The sequence below is a fragment of the Neoarius graeffei genome, chromosome 27, assembly GCF_027579695.1.
Source record: "Neoarius graeffei isolate fNeoGra1 chromosome 27, fNeoGra1.pri, whole genome shotgun sequence".
Lineage (NCBI taxonomy): Eukaryota > Metazoa > Chordata > Actinopteri > Siluriformes > Ariidae > Neoarius > Neoarius graeffei.
In genome coordinates this window covers 14,939,355-14,960,416 of record NC_083595.1, presented here as the reverse complement: position 1 = coordinate 14,960,416, position 21,062 = coordinate 14,939,355, and the positions used below count along the sequence as shown (strand labels likewise).

Genomic DNA, 21,062 nt, shown 5'->3' with positions numbered 1-21,062 from the left:
ATAAATCCCAGAAAGGAGACCTCGGGAACATGAAATTCGCATTTCTGGGCCTTGGCGAACAGATTGTTCTGTAGCAGCCTCTGGAGAACCTGGCGGACATGGTGGCGGTGCTCCTGCACGGTCTTGGAAAAGATAAAGATGTCATCGAGGTAGACAAAGACGTACAGGTTAATCATATCCCTTAAGACGTCGTTGATTAGGGCCTGAAAAACAGCTGGTGCGTTGGTGAGTCCGAAGGGCATCACCTGGTATTCATAGTGCCCAGACGGGGTGTTAAAGGCAGTCTTCCACTCGTCTCCCTGTCGGATACGGATGAGGTGGTATGCGTTCCGTAGGTCCAACTTGGTGAAGACGGTGGCGCCTTGGAGCAGGTCGAAAGCAGTGGACATCAGCGGAAGGGGATATCGGTTGCGCACAGTGATCTTGTTCAGGCCCCTGTAGTCAATACATGGTCGAAGCCCCCCATCCTTCTTGCCGACAAAGAAGAAGCCGGCACCAGCAGGTGAGGTGGAGGGTCGAATGAACCCAGAGACCAGGGCGTCTTTGAGGTATTCCTCCATAGCCTTGCGTTCTGGCTGAGAGAGGGAAAACAGTCTGCCACGAGGAGGGGTAGTCCCAGGGAGCAAGTCGATGGCACAGTCGTAGGCCCGGTGCGGAGGAAGAACGGCGGCCCTGCTCTTGCTGAATACCTCCTTGAGATCCCAGTACTCTGTGGGAACTTGAGATAACTCGGTGAGATCAGGGGGCTCAGCAGGAGACACAGGAGAGCTAGAGAGCAGACAAGAGGCATGGCATGCAGGGCCCCATTCCACAACCTGGCTTGTTACCCAGTCTATGCGAGGGTTGTGGCGAGTAAGCCAAGGAAGGCCTAGAATAACTGGGAACTCAGGTGAAGGAATCAGGTGCAGGGATATTTCTTCCTTGTGACCTTGAGACTGGAGGAAGACTGGAGAAGTAACTTGAGTGACTCTTCCATCACCTAACACTTGGCCATCAAGGGCAGACACAGACAGAGGGACTTCAAGAGGTGCAGTAGGTATATTGATGCTTTGGGCGAAGTGAATATCCATAAAGTTCCCAGCCGCCCCTGAGTCTATCAAAGCTTGACAAGAGTGGACAGACTCACCCCAGGAGATGGAGACCGGGATGTAGATTCCTTGGCCAGGGAGTCCGGGAGAGAGGGTAGGCCCCGTCACAACCCTCCCTCGGCTGGACGGGGCGGTCCTTTTCCCAAGAGTTCGGGACATGATGCTCGGAAGTGACCAGGCTTGCCACAGTAGATGCAGCACTTGTCCCTCCTTCTGCGCTCCCTCTCAGATGCGGAGAGGCGAGTACGACCCACTTGCATGGGTTCTGGACAGTCACTGAAGGAGGTAGACGATCTCCAGGTAGAGGTAGGGAGGCTGGGGGGGCTCAAGGCTTGGTGGCGTTCTCTCATCCTGTTGTCCAGATGAATAGCATGTGAGATGAGGGTTTCGAGGTCACTTGGGCATCCAATAGAGGCCAGACCGTCCTTGATGGGGTCAGACAGACCATGGTGGAAGGCTGACACCAGGGCAGTCTCGTTCCATCCACTTACTGCTGCAAGTGTTCGGAACGAGATGGCATAATCTGCGACGCTTCCTCCTTGCCGGATGGACATGAGCTTTCGGGCTGCGTCGGTACTGATGTCTGCCTGATCGAAGACCCAAAGCATCTCTTCAGAAAACAGCTGGAAATCAAAGCACTCAGGTCCCTGTCTTTGCCAGATAGCAGTAGCCCAGGCTCGCGCCTTACCAGCTAATAAGGTGATCACAAAGGCAATCTTGCGGCGATCCGTAGTGTAGGTGGTAGGCTGAAGCTCAAAGGTGAGTTGACACTGGGTAAGGAACTCTCGGCACTCACTGTGCTTGCCGTCATACCTCTGTGGTGCAGGAAGGCTGGGTTCACGAGGTGAAGAAGGCAGCATGGCAGGAGGCACTGGAGCAGGAGTGGGAGCTGGATCAGGAGCAGGAACTGGATCAGGAGCAGGAGATGCAGGCAGAGATGTCAGCTGTGCCAGGGTTTTCCCAATTTGCTGAAGCAGTTCCTCGTGGCGAGCAAGGGCCTCACGTTGGCTGGTGAGCGTACGTCCATGAGCGTCCATGGTCGCTCCGAAGCGTGTCAAAGCTGCCATAATTCCCTGAAGGTTGGCCGGGTAGACAGTTGAAGCAGCCTCTGCTGAGTCGGTCATGATGGAGTCTTTCTGTTAGGGTTTTGCTGGGATTCGAACCTGGTTCGTTGGTGTGATGATCCAGCAAACCCCCACTAGGCCACCAGGGGAATGACTCAAATGCAGAGGCGTGAGGCGGAAGTAGAAAAAGTAACAAAAGGTTTATTTATACTATGTACACTATATACAATCCAGGGCAAAACAAAAAAAAACAAAAACAAAGAGTATAATTCAAAAAGAAAAAGGCAAAAATGCAAAAGCTCAGAAGATCCACAAAACACAGTACAAAGGAAACTGGAGATAAACATAACAGCACAAAGACTCCGTGACAAGAGGACTGAACTCAGGGGTATAAATACACAAACTAATTAAGGACACAGGTGAAGATAATTAGGACTAACAGGCAATTAACAAAAAAAAACACAAAACACAGGAACAGTGGCGGCCTCTAGAGGCCAAAATAAATATGACACGAAAAGGAAATAACAGCGGCCTCTAGAGGCCAAAACAGTCCAAGTCCTAACAGGAACAACTTCTTAGCGAAACATTAGAATTTTTGCCTTAACTAAAGTCATTCATTCAGCTTTGACAGATCACTTCATCCGTTCCTGGACAGTTGAACCACTGTATTGAGAAGTAGCGGTTGACCTAACAAACCGTAGCCAACTGCGGCCAGTGCTAGCAGGAGAAGGCTCAGTGCAGCGCCAATCAGTCAGCTGAAATTGTTGTGAGATATAGCGTTGCTGTAACAGAAATCCAGCTGAGGTAAAATTGTAATCATTCAACGGCATAAGCTAACTGACACACAGATTGATGTGTTATCTTACAGAGTAGCTGGCTATGTAAAGCTGTAGGCTTATAGTAATGTTACCAAAGTAAGGCTACTTTTGATTTTGGCTACTCATTTAGGCGAGGTTGTCAATTCAGCTACGGCTACAGTTTAGGCTGTGGGAGATCGGGAATCATTTGTATCTTTAATAATAATAATAATAATAATAATAATACCATACCTTGAAATTGCTTGTATTGAAGTAAACTGTTTATTTAAGTTGTGTTTTTTATATATTTTTAAATACCCATTACTAGTGGCATATATGATAATTAATTTAATATATTTACTTTCATGGGTCTAAAACATCTACTGTATTTCAGCTAGCCTACAATTTAAGAGTCTATAAAGCTAAACTGTGTACCCACACCAGAGATTTTCACATTGCCTTTAATTAATGTTAACCGAAAGCAGTTGCAGAATCGGCCTACAGTGCACTCAGTGAGGAAAATCCCACTTTCTATGCAATGCATGATCAAAATACATGAAAACCAGAACTGTCCCCCCTTTTTATTACAAAGATGGAAACATTAGATGTTTTAATGATATTTTCACCGCCGAACCGAAAATGTCCCCGGTTTTCTTCTCAGAAATCTGGTCACCTTATATTAGCCTTAAGAGAAAGCTACATATAGCTAATGCTAGCCTATGATATTCTGCGTTTTGTTAGTCTAGAGTTGTTTTGTGTTTATACCAGTTTAATTTTAATTTATTTTATGGGGAAAATCTATTTGAATAAGGACTAGCCTAATTTGCTTCATACTATGATGTGCTAATCAGGTAAAGCTAATTCAGCTCACACCGGGCTATAATCCTATCCTTTATCAAATCTCTCAAAAGCTCAAATCCTGATAAGACATAATGGGAATCATGTTCATGGAATCCCCCCCCAAAAAAAAAAAAAAAATTGTCATAAGCAGACCCAAGCAGTGTGTCTGTGATGGAAATCTGCCTCTCATCCAAAAAATGTGCTCTGTGTGTAAACTCTAAGCCATGGGTCCGTATGTTCATCTCATCTGCTGCTTTCAACAACAAAAAACATGTCTGTCTCTTCCTGCAATGAGCCGCTGGCCTTTTTTCTGCGTCTTATATTCCAGACGGAGGGCTGCGAGGGAAGGAACCCGAGCATCAAGAAAAGCCTTTTCCCCCTCTTTAACTCAAAGAATAGCTTAAAGCATAACTCCTCTGTGCTTCCTGTCCTTGCTCAGCCCATGGTACAGCACTCATGGAACCGTCCCACTCCACATTGTGCACTGTTGACATCACACCAGAGTCTCCACTGCATGCGTCTATAAATGTTGCCATCACATGTTATTTATTTATTTATTTTAGCTACTCAGTGGTATTTGTTCACCATATGTGACACCATGAGCATTGGGCCCAGATTCATGTAAACATTCAACGAGCAGCTCTCAGAGCACCTGGTAAGATATTAAGCTATGCTTCTGAATCCTTAATGTTCAGAAATCGTAACGCAGTACATTCAGTTCTGAATATCAGTGATTCCAAATTGAAGTTCTGTTACCTAAAACTCTTATTAAGCATGCATTCTGATTTTATGGATCTGGTCCCGACTGTTTCTATCTGTGAAACATCATTTACATTCCCACTAGCATAGCAGCACAAGCATGTCATCAGATGCATGGGACTTCAGCAGTGCCTGCTTACAGTGGATACACTGCTACACTTAGGATTCTCCAAAAGCAGGAGAGTGCAGGAGAATGGAACCCAATGTGTTTTTCCCCCCAAAAACACAAACATATTTACACTAGATAGTAGAGACAGGGGCTGGGTGTGTCTTAATAGTCCAGCTAATAAAACACTGTGCATATTAATATATACAGTATGTAGCATAATTTTATATATCAGCAGATTGCAAAGGGAACTGATGGTACACTCCCAGCCTGCTGGCCTCTTGCACGTTATCTTTTGTTTTTCGGTTTCCCTGTCCTCGAGTTTCTCGATTGTTGCCCGGATTTTTGTGCTTTTGCACACTGTTTTTTTTTCTCTGCATGGTTGCTAGGTTGCAGCTGAAGGCCAGCAGGACCAGCTGGTGCTCCAGAGACCAGTCAAATCCTCATCCCACCACAGCAGCCGTCACCGAAACCGGGACAGAGAACGAGACAGGGACCGGGACAGAGATAGGAACCGAGATCGAGGGCATGATCGAGAAAGAGACAGGGACAACACCTGGCCTATAGAGAAACATACAAATGTGCAACCTCAGGCAAGAATCTGGTTGCTTTTTGTCTTGAACCATAGATTCAAATACAATTATGATAGTGTTAAGTCTTAGATTGCATATTCTTATGGATCTGCAGTGCTGAATCTTTAGCAATTCTTATGTCATTGTTCCGGATCTTTACAGATCTGAATTCTTAGGGTTCTGAGTCATGTGAATGCTTTTATTTCAGAAATGTTCTGCACTGAATTTATAAATCCATGTGAAACCTTATAGAAAATGTTGCATATGAATGTTTATCATAGTTCTGAATCCTTATAATCTTCAATCTTTATAGTTCTGGAGCATTATAGTTCTTAATTCTTATAGTTCTGACTCTTTAAGCTTCTGAATTCTTATACTTTGGAATTCTTATAGTTCTGAATCCTTATAGTCCTGAATCTTTATAGTTTTGGATCATTATATGTGTGAACCCTTACAATTTTGAACACTTATAGTCCTGAATCATGATAGTTCTGAATTTCGATAGCTCTGACTCTTTATGCTTCTGAATTCTTATAGTTCCGAATCCTTATAGTTCTGGATCGTTATAGTTCTGAATTCTTATAATTCTGACTCCTTATCGGTTTGAATTCATATAGTTCTGAATTCTTATCGTTCCAAATCTTTATACTTCTGAATCCTTAGAGTCCTGAATCTTTATAGTTCTGGATCATTGTATATGTGAACCCTGATAGTTCTATGGTGCTGAATCCTTATACTGTAATTCTGGATCATTATAGTTCTGAATTAATACAGTTCTGACTCTTTATGCTTCTGAATTCTTATTGTTCCAAATCTTTATACTTCTGAATCCTTAGAGTCCTGAATGTTTATAGTTCTGGATCATTATAAATGTGAATCCTTACAGTTCTGAACACTTATAGACCTGAATAATTATAGTTCTGACTCTTGATATTTTTTAATTCTTATACTTCAGAATTCTTATAGTTCTGAATCCTTATAGATCTGAACCCATATAGTTCTGGATCATTATGGTTCTGAATTATTATAATTCTGACTCTTTATAGGTCTGAATTCATATAGTCGTGAATTCGTATCATTTCAAATCTTTATACTTCTGAATTCTTATACTTCAGAATTCTTATAGTTCTTAATCCTAATAGTTTTAGATCATTATAGTTCTGAACCCATATAGATCTGGATCATTATATGTCTGAATTCATATAGTTTTGAAACATTATAGTTCTAAATTCTTATAGTTCTTGAATCCTTATCATTTGAAATCATGGAGTTCTAAGTTTCTAATTCCTCATAACTGTGAATGTTTGTGCTTCTGAATCTTAATATTTCTGCATTCAAATACTTCGAGTTTTGTTCTGAATCCCTTCTGAATGTTATTGTTCGGAAGCACTTATAGTTGTCATGACTCTGAGTCATGGCATTTAATTCCTAAACATCTAAATTAAGCCTTATGTTTCTGGTTATTCATTTCAAGATTTTTTTCCATTTAGCTTCAGTATTATTGGCACCCTGCAAGAGAATACGCAAAATGACTGTAAGGGGGAAAAAATGCAATTGGAGAAATTACTTCCCTTTTCTGTATCAAAAATGTTTCTGATGAGAACTACTTCTTTTAGGTAAAAACAGGAATACGTTTGCACATGGACATTGTATTTAATATTTTAATTTGTCTTGGAAACAAATTTCAATCATACATGTAAGTCTTTAAAGTCTTTAAAAATATCCATGTTATCAAAACCAGTACAACCATGGAAACTGGAAGTAAATTAAAGATACGTGAATGATGAGTATAGAACAGCTTGAGAGACATGAGTCCAAAAAATGGCTGCTAATATGAAGCCAGGGTTATAGTTTGGAATTCTGAGGATTCTCTGTGATGTTTTCTTAAAGATCAGATATTTTTATGGCTCTAAAGTATAGTTTTGAATTTCCATGGTTCTCAGCCATGTTATAAACTCTTATAATGCAATGAGCTTATGTTTCCATTGGGTCATGGATATCATTTCTCACATCACTGGTCTGTTTTTATTTACTTTCAGAACCAACCTCTTAGGTCTCTGCGTAAATTTCTGCACCTCTCCTCTCCACCCTCATCCTCTACAGCTGCTAGCCAGCCTGCTCCTCCTCCTCCTCCACCTCCTCCAGATCGCTCCTCTGATGTGCGCTTCCAGCCACTTCCCAACCCGGCACCTAAAGCAGTACCCCCGAACATGCCTGAAGCACGGGCCATTCCAGTGGGCAGCATCACTCCGAACACCAAGAGCCGTAAGCCCCACAACTACCCTTTGCCGGGGCAGATAGAGTCCACCTGGCATGCCTCGGCTCCCTACCCTGACCAACTGGCCAGTAAAGGTGGGCAAAATGGCATCGGGTTCGCCAGGGCTGCACGTCCTCGGATGCCAAACCTCAATGACCTGAAAGAAACTGCTTTGTAGGGGCAGACATGTCTTCTTTCTCTCTTTTGACTATTTGGGGGTATCTGCAAAACCAATATCACTTCCACACTTAACGACATATCTGGCCAGAAGGTGGCGCTAGTCATGTCTTGGGTTTGTTTTTTAAAAATCATCCACATCCTTTGATAGAATTTGTATTATTGTTAATGGGTTCAGTTTTCAGTTCTTGACATTGACGATGTATCTAAGTATTTGTATAAGGAAATTTATCAGACGGGGGGTAAATTAACCGTGGAATAGTAAGAGCTTTAGTTTATACACCAGAGAATGTATAAATATTTATTGTGTAATAATTCTATATTTCATGGAGATTATTTAATTAATTATGAGTGTCTTAATATTTAATATTTACATTGTACAGAGTGCATTTTATTGTTGTAACAAATGGTACATATTATTATTATTATTATTATTATTATTATTATTATTATTGAACAGTTTGTTCTGTTATGATCTATCTTCTACTGCCTGGACACTTAGGCATCTCAACTTTTAAAAGATTTTGTGCAATCTCTGAAATCTAACTGCCCATTAACACACTGTCCGAGGCTAATTCTCATCACGTGAACTCTGGCTACACAATGGCAGGGTTTTTGTTTTTTCTTGTTTTTTCTTTTGCTTCCCCCCCCTTTTTAAATCTTTCTTTGTAACAGCATTTCAGATATCACCGTAAACTAGAATCTGAACTGTAAGCCAACTGTAAGCCAAACCGAAGCCCATGCCAGAGTCAAAGCAGTCAGTGATTAGTTCAGCAGGGTTTGTGTCAGTACCGAGTGCCTGATGATCACTTCTGCACATCATCACGTTTATGTTCCAAAGCTGTTTTTAATAGTCCCTCATTGACTTGCCTTTGTCATTTCCCCTTTGGGAGAATCAGCACCTGTTCAAGAGAGTTCGAGCTGTTTATGAGCGTGCGTATGAGCAATAAGTTATATATGAAATAGTCTCACAAGCCAGACGATGGAGTCTGATGCATTTTGTCAGTAAACAGCCAAAATACACCTACAGTGGATATAAAAAGTGTACACACACTGTTAAAATGACCAGTGTTTTTTTTTTTTTTTTGATGTAAAAAAAAATGAGACCACGATAAATAATTTCAAAACTTTTCCCACTTTTCATGTGACCTATAACCTGTACAATTCAACTGAAAAACAAACAAATCTGCTCGGGTGGAAATAAATTAAAAAAGTACAATAAGCTGGTTGCATAAGTGTGCACACCCTTAAACTAATACTTTGTTGAAGCACCTTTTGATTTAATTACAGCATTCAGTCTTTTTGCGGTTCACACCTGCCATCAATTAAAATGACTAATTAACCCCAAATAAAGTTCAGACATTTACTCAGTTGCATCCTCCAGCAAAAGCCAGGGTTCACAGAGAGCTTACAAAGCATCAAAGGGATCTCACCGTTGAAAGGTATCAGTCAGGAGAAGGGTACAAAAACATTTCCACGACATTAGATATACCATGGAGCACAGTGAAGACAGTCATCAAGAAGTGGAGAAAATATGGGACAACAGTGACATGACCGAGAACTGGACGTCCCTCCAAAATTGATGAAAAGACAAGACGAAAACTGGTCAGGGAGGCTGCCAAGAGGCCTACAGCAACACTGAAGGAGCTGCAGGAATTTCTGACAAGTACTGGTTGTGTACTACATGTGACAGCAATCTCCCGTATTCTCCATATGTCTGGACTATGAGGTCGGGTCAAAGAAAAACATCCAGGCCCGGCTAAATTTTGCAGCAAAAAAAAAAACATCAGCTCTCCCAAAAGCATGTGGGAAAATGTGTTATGGTCTGATAAAACCAAGGTTGAACTTTTTGGCCACAATTCCAAAAGGTACATTTGGTGCAAAAACCACACTGCGCATTACCAAAAGAACACCATACCCACGGTGAAGCATGGTGGTGGCAGCATCATGTTTTGGGGTTGTTTTTCTTCAGCTGGAACGGGCTTTAGTCAAGGTGGAGGGAATTATGAACAGTTTTAAAGACCAGTCAGTTTTGGCCCCAAACCTTCAGGTGTCTGCTAGAAAGAAGAGGAATTTCATCTTGCATGACAATGACCCCAAAAAAGTTTTGGAATGGCCCAGCCAGAGCCCAGACCTAAATCCAACTGAAAATCTGTGGGGTGACCTGAAGAGGGCTGTGCACAAGAGATGCCCTCGCAGTCTGACAGATTTGGAGCACTTTTGCAAGGAAGAGTGGGCAAATATTGCCAAGTCTAGATGTGGCAGGCTGATAGACTCTGACCCACAAAGACTGAATGCTGTAATTAAATCAAAAGGTGCTTCAACAAAGTATTAGTTTAAGGGTGTGCACACTTATGCAACCAGCTTATTGTACGTTTTTTATTTTTTACCCCCTAACGGATTTGTTTTTCAATTGAATTGTACAGGTTATAGGTCACATTAAAGGTGGGAAAAGTTTTGAAATTATTTATCATGGTCTCATTTTTTTTTTTTTTACATCAGAAAAACCTATCATTTTAACGGGGTGTGTACACTTTTTATATCCACTGCACTTTTGCAGCAAGAAGCCATTTTCTTGACTTTAACTAATAACAGACCCTTTTTTTTTTTTTTGGTAGCCTTGCAAGACTCTTGTTTACTCACCATTAACTGCGTCAGACAAAGCTCTCCTTTAGATCATTTTCAAAATATGAAATTGTGTCAGCTTTTTTTCAATCTATTGTCTACATTTTGCTCTGAAAAGCTAAATTATCACTGTTCAAAAGTATGTACGTATATGCAAAAGTGCAAAGAGCCAATCAGACTGCAGCCTTCAAGATTCTGAAGCTCGTGGCCAGAAGAGTGTACAATAGATATCAGACCATGGGCTGTAGGTGACACGTTTGAGTGGGTTTACAGCACGGCTGAGTTTCAGATCTTGATTCTGGATGGGAGGTGTATATAAAATTTCTATAACAAAGCACAGGTTTATTTTCATGCACTTGTGCCATGAGTTTGTATAGTAACAACTTAAACCAGGAACTGTATGGTTACTAATATTACAAATATTTGATTTGTAGTGTGTAACTTGTCCACTGTATACACAAAAAGTGTCATTTATGTTACTTTACACTTGTAGATAGTTAACAACCTATATATATATATATATCAGTCAATGGAAATTGACTGTCCAACTCGCCAAGGAAAACTACATTATATAGTATTTGTTACTAAGTTCATACTCAGCGATCCATGACGCATTACACCTTCTCCTTAAGCTGCAAGAGATCACTTGTGCGACGGAGGTGACATGCTCTACTGAGCCATGAGAGGAAGTCAATGAGGGTGTGTTAACAGTAATGGAATATTTTCTGGATATTGAATATATAGTACATTTCAGAAGTAATAGAATATGGATATGAATTATTTTGGAGAAAAAAGTCACATTAATGAACAAGACACCTACAAGACTTGATACAGAGATATCGTTTACGCATATATTTAACACTCATAGCATATGTAATATTGAATTCTTTCCAGTGTAAAGTACAGTACTGTGCAAAAATCTTGGGCACACTATTTTTTTTCATACAAACTTTGTTATAGATTTCTATTTTATGACTTCTACATTATTGAGTCAAAACCATTACAAAAACATTTTAGAGTCCAAACGTCTGGGTTTTTTCCAGCACAAAATTAAATGTTACAGGAAAAAAAAAGTTTGTGTCAGAGCAGCATATTCCATAAGAGAGCACTTTTCGGATTAAAAAAAGAAAACATAATGAAGGCTATTGGGTTTTGGTGTAAAATTACGAAGCGAGTGTGACAGTCAAAGTGTCCAGAAGAACTGTGGCTGGTTCTGCAAGATGCTCAGTAAAACCTACAGCTCATTTCCTTATAAAACTGCACTCACTGTACCTGAGATTACTATTTTTTTTTTCAAGCAAAGGGTCGTCTCACACCAAATATTGACTTTGTTTCATTTAAGACTTTTGCACAGTACTGTATATCTCAGTAAATACAGCTCAGAGATACAGTGTATATAAAATTGAGAATGTGATTAAAAAAAGTGAATGTTGAGAGACGACTGAATTCTATCATTGTGAAAAAAGGAGCAATATCAAAGTTAAAGAGAAATATTTTACTCCTTTAAATAAATGTATTTAATGATGATGATCAAAAGTTATATTCAACATACAGTAGTTTATTACCAGATCCCAAAAAGAAATTGAAAGAGATATTTAACAGAGTTTAAACACATTATTGAACTGCTTATTTTTGTGTTATTTATAGCACATGTTCCTCCCCCCCCCTTTTTTTTAAAGTATTGTTTACCAATGGTGCACTTTAAAGCTGTATTTCTCACAAGTGTTTTGTGCCCATTTGGCATTTTATAAATGGCTAAAAAAATCTTTTCAGTGTAAACTTGTATCAGGACTACTTTCTCGTCAACTGAACTGAGTGCGGATTTGTTTCACGAGAAATTCTAGGCAACTTCACAGTCATGTGCAACATTAAAACCTCCAGTGAGTGTTTTGCACATTTTTAAATAACTTGTTTTTGTTTTAATTTTTAATGACTTCATTCATTCATTGTCATTTATATTCTGATATTATTCAGGCAACATCATGTCATCATCTTCAGATATCATGTCATACATCTACTGATATAGAGACTATAAAAATAGCTCAAAAGAATTTGTTCTCCGACGAAATTGTAGTTATTTTTCTTCTTGGGTCACATCGGAAATTCACTTGTTTTCCAGCTGTCATGCAAAACCAAGCTTCTGATTCCTGACAAGGGATGAATTTGTGCGAAGGTCAAATGGAAGTCACTCATCACGTATTATCCTATCGTCACTTTTTAAAAAATTCTTTATTTTAGTTTTATTCAACTGAAAACTGACTTGATCTTCTTTTTGTGCTCAGGTTGGTCGTACACATGTCTGTTACAGTATATTAACTTGCCTTGACCTAGTACCAGCTAGCACAGTGTGCCAATGCGATGCCAAGTCATTTTTAAGTCGTGTTTGGTGCCAACAGTTTGAGGATTGCCATTGTCCCTAAGTGTGGATTTACAACCGGCGTGACCTAAATTAAAGCAGATTCAGTGCTGGAGGATGACTGCTCCATGTGCTTTAGTGCTCTAAAAATCCACCTTCAAATACTGTTGGGTGCATTGGAGCAGAAAACACTGCTGTTGTCCTTCATAAATGGATTTTAATAACTTCACAGAAGATAAAAAGCAGTTCATACAGTGGTGCTTGAAAGTTTGTGAACCCTTTAGAATTTTCTATATTTCTGCAAAACTATGACCTAAAACATCATCAGATTTTCACACAAGTCCTAAAAGTAGATAAAGAGAACCCAGTTAAACAAATGAGACAAAAATATTATATTTGGTCATTTATTTATTGAGGAAAATGATCCAATATTACATATCTGTGAGTGGCAAAAGTATGCGAACATCTAGGATTAGCAGTTAATTTGAAGGTATTAGAGTCAGGTGTTTTCAATCAATGGGATGACAATCAGGTGTGAGTGGGCACCCTGTTTTATTTAAAGAACAGGGATCTATCAAAGTCTGATCTTCACAACACGTTTGTGGAAGTGTATCATGACACGAACAAAGGAGATTTCTGAGAACCTCAGAAAAAGCATTGTTGATGCTCATCAGGCTGGAAAAGGTTACAAAACCATCTCTAAAGAGTTTGGACTCCACCAATCCACAGTCAGACAGATTGTGTACAAATGGAGGAAATTCAAGACCATTGTTCCCCTCCCCAGGAGTGGTTGACCAACAAAGATCACTCCAAAAGCAAGGCGTGTAATAGTTGGCTTGGTCACAAAGGACCCCAGGGTAACTTCTAAGCAACTGAAGGCCTCTCTCACATTGGCTAATGTTCATGAGTCCACCATCAGGAGAACACCGAACAACAATGGTGTGCATGGCAGGGTTGCAAGGAGAAAGCCACTGCTCTCCAAAAAGAACATTGCTGCTTGTCTGCAGTTTGTTAAAGATCACATGGACAAGCCAGAAGGCTATTGGAAAAATGTTTTGTGGAGAGATGAGACCAAAATAGAACTTTTTGGTTTAAATGAGAAGCGTTATGTTTGGAGAAAGGAAAACACTGCATTCCAGCATAAGAACCTTATCCCATCTGTGAAACATGGTGGTGGTAGTATCATGGTTTGGGCCTGTTTTGCTGCATCTGCGCCAGGACGGCTTGCCATCATTGATGGAACAATGAATTCTGAATTATACCAGCGAATTCTAAAGGAAAATGTCAGGACATCTGTCCATGAACTGAATCTCAAGAGAAGGTGGATCATGCAGCAAGACAATGACCCTAAGCACACAAGTCGTTCTACCAAAGAATGGTTAAAGAAGAATAAAGTTAATGTTTTGGAATGGCCAAGTCAAAGTCCTGACCTTAATCCAATCGAAATGTTGTGGAAGGACCTGAAGCAAGCAGTTCATGTGAGGAAACCCACCAACATCCCAAAGTTGGAGCTATTCTGTATGGAGGAATGGGCTAAAATTTCTCCAAGCTGGTGTGCAGGACTGATCAACAGTTACCGGAAACATTTAGTTGCAGTTACTGCTGCTCAAGGGGGTCACACCAGATACTGAAAGCAACGGTTCACACACTTTTGCCACTCACAGATATGTAATATTGGATCATTTCCCTCAATAAATAAATGACCAAGTATAATATTTTTGTCTCATTTATCTAACTGGGTTCTCTTTATCTACTTTTAGGACTTGTGTGAAAATCTGATGATGTTTTAGGTCATATTTATGCAGAAATATGGAAAATTCTAAAGGGTTCACAAACTTTCAAGCACCACTGTATCATCAGCTTGTCATTTCTAGTGTTAGAGCTTCTGATTCAAACATCTGTATACTCCATATCTGTCAAGCATATCAGAACAGGATTATTAACACCACAGTTGATTAGTCCTTGATTAATCCTCAAGTTGTATTCAACTGCATCTTTAATAGAATAAAGAAGGCATCTTGATTATTAACAGACTCACCTGTCCACACATGGAAAGAGGGGAAAAAAAGCTACTATAAACTCTAAAGTGAAGCCGACAGTTGAAAGAGCATTTCGTCCTCCATGCTAATGACAGTGAGTGAAAACCAGTTTAACACACTCTCCATTACGGCATTCATTCATTCATTCATTCATTCATTCATCCGTTGTCAGCACCATTTATTAATTCAAAGATGGGTTTCATGATGTGTTGATTATGTTGAAAAGCTCTGTATGTAATCCTGCTTGTGCATTTTCAAACACTTGCAAATACACCATTGCCGTGATGACAGAAACTGTAACATCTCTTAGAATGTGAAGCTGCCTGCTTAGTTATTTTAAAAAAAAATTACAAGAGAATGTCATTTGTTTGGACCGAACACTGGAGACCAACTGTCTGTTCAAATCAAATACACTCATATACTGGCCACTTTATTAGGAACACCCAAACATCCACCTGCTGTTTTATGCAGTTCTCTCATCAGCCAATCCCTTGAGAGCAACACAATGCATCAAATCATGCAGATACAAATCAAGAGCTTCAGACAATGTTCACACATCAGAATGGGAAAAATTGTGATCTCAAAGTGTGACTTTCTTTCACTGTGGCATGGGTGTTGGTTTGAGTATTTCGGAAACTGCTGATCTCCTGGGGTTTACACACACAGTCTCTAGAGTTTACACAGAATGGTGCGAAAAACAAAAAACACTGAGTAAGTGAACGACAGTTCTGTGGGTGGAAACGTCTTGTTGATAAGAGAGGTCAGAGGAAAATTACTAAATTGGTTCGAGCTGCCAGGAAGGATACAGTAACTCATCGCAACTCTTTACAACCATGGTGAGCAGAAAAGTATCTCAGCATGCAACAATAGAAGACCATATTGGGTTCCATTCCTGCAGCCAAGAACAGGAATTTGAGAACCAAGAACAAGTTCCTATTAAAGTGGCCGGTGAGTGTATATTCAGTTCAACTGTATTATTATGATTATTATAGCACTTTTAACAATAGATATTATTATTATTATCACGAAGCAGCTTGACAGAACTCTGGATCGCACTTTATATCTAGATCCCTAATGAACAATCCAGATGTGACCTTGACAAGGATAATAATATTCATATTATACTTGATGGCCTTTCTCTCTCTCTGATTATGAACTGTACTTTTTTTTCTTAATGGCTGGGTTTTTGCCTCCTTTGTGCCAACTTTGTGTAAACACAAATGTTTACAATGATTGGGTCCAGTGACTTTGATACATTTCCCATTTCACTGTTCTGTCCTTACATTTCTTTTGAAACAGACTGAAGTAGAAAGTATTTTGGAAATGCATTGGTATTTAGTTGTGTTTGAATATTAACTCAAAGGATGCATGTGTGTTTGATAGATGCTAGTGTGGCATGGGCCAGAGAAAGAGAAAAAGAGAGAGAGTCTCTCAGGGGTTGAACTCAGATGTTAGCATTTGACTGAATTTTTATGTGTATGTATTTTTCCATTACACTATGATTCTGGATACAAACCTTCTGATATCCAACCTCTCAGTTACAGGAAGGAAAGGCTTTCACCATTCTCAAAATAATATACAGTTAAACATGAACTCTTTTATTCATCAACTCTGGCTGTGGTTGTTTCAAGCATTGGCATGTCTGACACAAAAAGCATTTATAATGTATATTTCCCTGTAATTACTGACAAATAAAATCATGTCTTACAACAGCTGATTTTAGTTTAAGGTTTACTCTTTTTATTTTTACAGTCCACAACCCTGGGAACAGAGGGCGGCACGGTGGTGTAGTGGTTAGCGCTGTCGCCTCACAGCAAGAAGGTCCTGGGTTCTAGCCCCGGGGCCGGCGAGGGCCTTTCTGTGTGGAGTTTGCATGTTCTCCCCGTGTCTGCGTGGGTTTCCTCCGGGTGCTCCGGTTTCCCCCACAGTCCAAAGACATGCAGGTTAGGTTAACTGGTGACTCTAAATTGACCGTAGGTGTGAATGTGAGTGTGAATGGTTGTCTGTGTCTATGTGTCAGCCCTGTGATGACCTGGCGACTTGTCCAGGGTGTACCCCGCCTTTCGCCCGTAGTCAGCTGGGATAGGCTCCAGCTTGCCTGCGACCCTGTAGAAGGATAAAGCGGCTAGAGATAATGAGATGAGATGAACATAGCAGATTTTTATTACAGTGGTGCTTGAAAGTTTGTGAACCCTTTAGTATTTTCTATATTTCTGCATAAATATGACCTAAAACAACATCAGATTTTCACACAAGTCCTAAAGGTAGATAAAAAGAACCCAGCTAAACAAATGAGACAAAAAATATTATACTTGGTCATTTATTTATTGAGGAAAATGATCCAATATTACATATTTGTGAGTGGCAAAAGTATGTGAACCGTTGCTTTCAGTATCTGGTGTGACCCCCTTGTGCAGCAATAACTGCAACTAAATGTTTCCGGTAACTGTTGATCAGTCCTGCACACCAGCTTGGAGGAATTTTAGCCCATTCCTTCGTACAGAACAGCTTCAACTCTGGGATGTTGGTGGGTTTCCTCACATAAACAGCTCACTTCAGGTCCTTCCACAATATTTCAATTGGATTAAGGTCAGGACTTTGACTTGGCCATTCCAAAACATTAACTTTATTCTTCTTTAACCATTCTTTGGTAGAACGACTTGTGTGCTTAGGGTCGTTGTCTTGCTGCATGGCCCACGTTCTCTTGAGATTCAGTTCATGGACAGATGTCCTGACGTTTTCCTTTAGAATTCACTGGTATAATTCAGAACTCATTGCTCCATCAATGATGGCAAGCCGTCCTGGCCCAGATGCAGCAAAACAGGCCCAAACCATGATACTACCACCGCCATGTTTCACAGATGGGATAAGGTTCTTACGCTGGAATGCAGTGCTTTCCTTTCTCCAAACATAACGCTTCTCATTTAAACCAAAAAGTTTTATTTTGGTCTCATCCGTCCACAAAACATTTTTCCAATAGCCTTCTGGCTTGTCCATGTGATCTTTAGCAAACTGCAGAGGAGCAGCAATGTTCTTTTTGGAGAGCAGTGGCTTTCTCCTTGCAACCCTGCCATGTACACCATTGTTGTTCAGTGTTGGTGGACTCATGAACATTAGCCAGTGAGAGAGGCCTTCAGTTGCTTTACCCTCGGGTCCTTTGTGACCTCGCCGACTATTACATGCCTCGCTTTCGGAGTGATCCTTGTTGGTCAATCACTCCTGGGGAGGGTAACAATGGTCTTGAATTTCCTCCATTTGTACACAATCTGTCTGACTATGGATTGGTGGAGTCCAAACTCTTTAGAGATGGTTTTGCAACCGTGTCCAGCCTGATGAGCATCAACAACACTTTTCTGAGGTCCTCAGAAATCTCCTTTATTCGTGCCATGATACACTTCCACAAACGTGTTGTGAAGATCAGACTTTGATAGATCCCTGTTCTTTAAATAAAACAGGGTGCCCACTCACACCTGATTGTCATCCCATTGATTGAAAACACCTGACTCTAATACCTTCAAATTAACTGCTAATCCTAGAGGTTCACATACTTTTGCCACTCACAGATACATAATATTGGATCATTTTCCTCAATAAATAAATGACCAAGTATAATATTTTTGTCTCATTTGTTTAACTGGGTTCTCTTTATCTACTTTGAGGACTTGTGTGAAAATCTGATGATGTTTAGGTCGTATTTATGCAGAAATATAGAAAATTCTAAAAGGTTCACAAACTTTCAAGCACCACTGTATGTTAAAAAAAAACAACCTTTTTCCACATTTACTGTGAAATTGCAACCTATAATCTCATCTCATTATCTCTCGCTGCTTCATCCTGTTCTACAGGATCGCAGGCAAGCTGGAGCCTATCCCAGCTCACTCCGGGCAAAAGGCGGGGTACACCCTGGACAAGTCACCAGGTCATCACAGGGCTGACACATGGACACAGAGACAACCATTCACACTCACATTCACACCTATGGCCAATTTAGAGTCACCAGTTAACCTAACTTGCATGTCTTTGGACTGTGGGGGAAACCGGAGCACCCGGAGGAAACCCACGCGGACACGGGGAGAACATGCAAACCCCGCACAGAAAGGCCCTCACCGGCCACGGGGCTCGAACCTGGACCTTCTTGCTGTGAGGCGACAGCGCTAACCACTACACCACCGTGCCGCCCGCAACCTATTATAATAATAACAAGTGTTTCCTAGCAAAACAAATCTCGCCCGGTAGCACTTATGATGAATATGAAGGAAGATATCGCGAAAAAAAATAGGTACCCTATGGGTACATGTGGCTACTGCTTATAAATAAAATTGTTTTCTGATCCCATGTCCATACAGTAAATATAGCATATATATTTACTCTATGAGGCAGTAGCCACAAAAATGAAGCATAATCCAAAAATAAATTTACAATTTAAAAATCACAGAAGTAAAATATACCAAGTGTCTGTACTTTATTTTATTCTTACAATTTTCGAAACTGAAACTTCCGAACCGAGGCTGACCTACACGCGCTGTCGCCATGAGCCAAACTCTTATTTCCTGGAAATGGCTCGGCGCTAGAGCTCAGTGGAACGCACTTTCCCTCTGTAATAAGCATAAACATGTCTGAAAGCAATTTCTTTAGCCTAGTCCATTTATTCCGAATGGTGAACCGAATTGTATACACTCACCGGCCATTTTAATCGGAACACGTGTATGCGCATGCGTAGTGCGCGACTGTTACACTGTTACATTCTTACAGCACGATGACGTGGTGACTACAGCCTCTATATGAGGCAGTAGCCACAACAAAAACAATTTCGACCTTTTTGATGACCTTGACCAGATGACCCTCAAAATGTTGGAGGTTCAATTTGAGGTTCAATTTGAGACCAATGCCCATCGATTTTATCTTCTATTTTTAGACATGTTTACTACTTCTCTGATTCAGGAGTTTGGTAGCAAATTTGAATTTCCCTCTGGGGATTAATAAAGTAATTCTGATCTATCCTGAAAGTTTCATGAAGATTGGTCCAGCTGTTTTCCTGTAATATCGTTAACAAACAAACCCCACCGAAAACAATACCTCGCCCCCTGGTGGACGGCATCCCGGGTGAGGTAATAATCATTATCATCATCATCAGAATAATTTTGGGGAAAAAATAAGACAAAAAAAACTTACATTTGCCTGGTTGTATAATTGTGCAAACCCTTAGACTAATACATTGTTGAAGCACCTTTTGATTTTATTACAACACTCAGCACTTGAGATTCAGCAAACTATAAAGACATCTCCTGTGCATAGCCCACGTCAAGTCACCTCAGGCATCTGAAAGTTTTTGCATCATAATCGACTGCTAATTGGAGCTATTCATGATTCCCTCCACCTTGATTAAATGAGGCAGTTATGGTTGAAGAAAACGGCCCCAAATCATGATGCTGCCATCACCATGCTTCACTGTGGTGCATTCCTTTTGGTGAAGTGTTGTATTTTTTTTTCGAAACATACCTTTTTGAAACATGGCCTCAAGTTTAACATTGGCCTCATCAGACCATTACATGTTTTGCGATACGGTTTCAGTGGTTGTACAGTTGCAGTCATGGACATGAATGTCTTGGCAATATTGGGCTTTCAATGATTTCTTTGAACTGTTCTTTTTCTGTGGCAGAATGATTCTACAACATGCATCTTTAATTAAAACAAAAACTCAAATTTGGTGCACAAGTTTTCATTTATTTTGGGGATTTGGGGGGGGGGGGGGGGTTGGAAGTCAACACAGGATCAAAAATATACATATACCCACTTGGATTATTAATTCAGTGGTGCTAAAGGTTCCAAAACATCTTTTAACTTGCCAAGAGCTCTTAACTTCTTGTTCGTGATCAAGATTGATTACAATTGGTAGCTTCTCTGTGCCAACATACAGCTCAGTGCAGATCTGAGAAAGAGGATCATACAACCCCGATTCCAAAAAAGTTGGGACAAAGTACAAATTGTAAATAAAAACGGAATGCAATGATGTGGAAGTTTCAAAATTCCATATTTTATTCAGAATAGAACATAGATGACATATCAAATGTTTAAACTGAGAAAATGTATCATTTAAAGAGAAAAATTAGGTGATTTTAAATTTCATGACAACAACACATCTCAAAAAAGTTGGGACAAGGCCATGTTTACCACTGTGAGACATCCCCTTTTCTCTTTACAACAGTCTGTAAACGTCTGGGGACTGAGGAGACAAGTTGCTCAAGTTTAGGGATAGGAATGTTAACCCATTCTTGTCTAATGTAGGATTCTAGTTGCTCAAGTGTCTTAGGTCTTTTTTGTCGTATCTTCCGTTTTATGATGCGCCAAATGTTTTCTATGGGTGAAAGATCTGGACTGCAGG

General features: G+C 40.3%; 1 protein-coding gene across 4 annotated transcripts in view; it reads left to right on the top strand.

Moving 5' to 3' along the window:
• cdkl5 (cyclin dependent kinase like 5) overlaps nucleotides 1-8,043 on the top strand; it is a 145,973-nt gene extending 137,930 nt beyond the window's left edge. For all 4 annotated transcript variants that reach the window (XM_060911112.1, XM_060911110.1, XM_060911111.1 and 1 more), the window contains 2 exons: nucleotides 5,044-5,247; nucleotides 7,266-8,043. In XM_060911112.1, coding sequence (XP_060767095.1) covers nucleotides 5,044-5,247; nucleotides 7,266-7,661 — 600 coding nt within the window. In that variant the 3' untranslated portion in view covers nucleotides 7,662-8,043. The remainder of the gene's footprint in view (nucleotides 1-5,043; nucleotides 5,248-7,265) is intronic.
• Nucleotides 8,044-21,062: the final 13,019 nt, after the last annotated feature.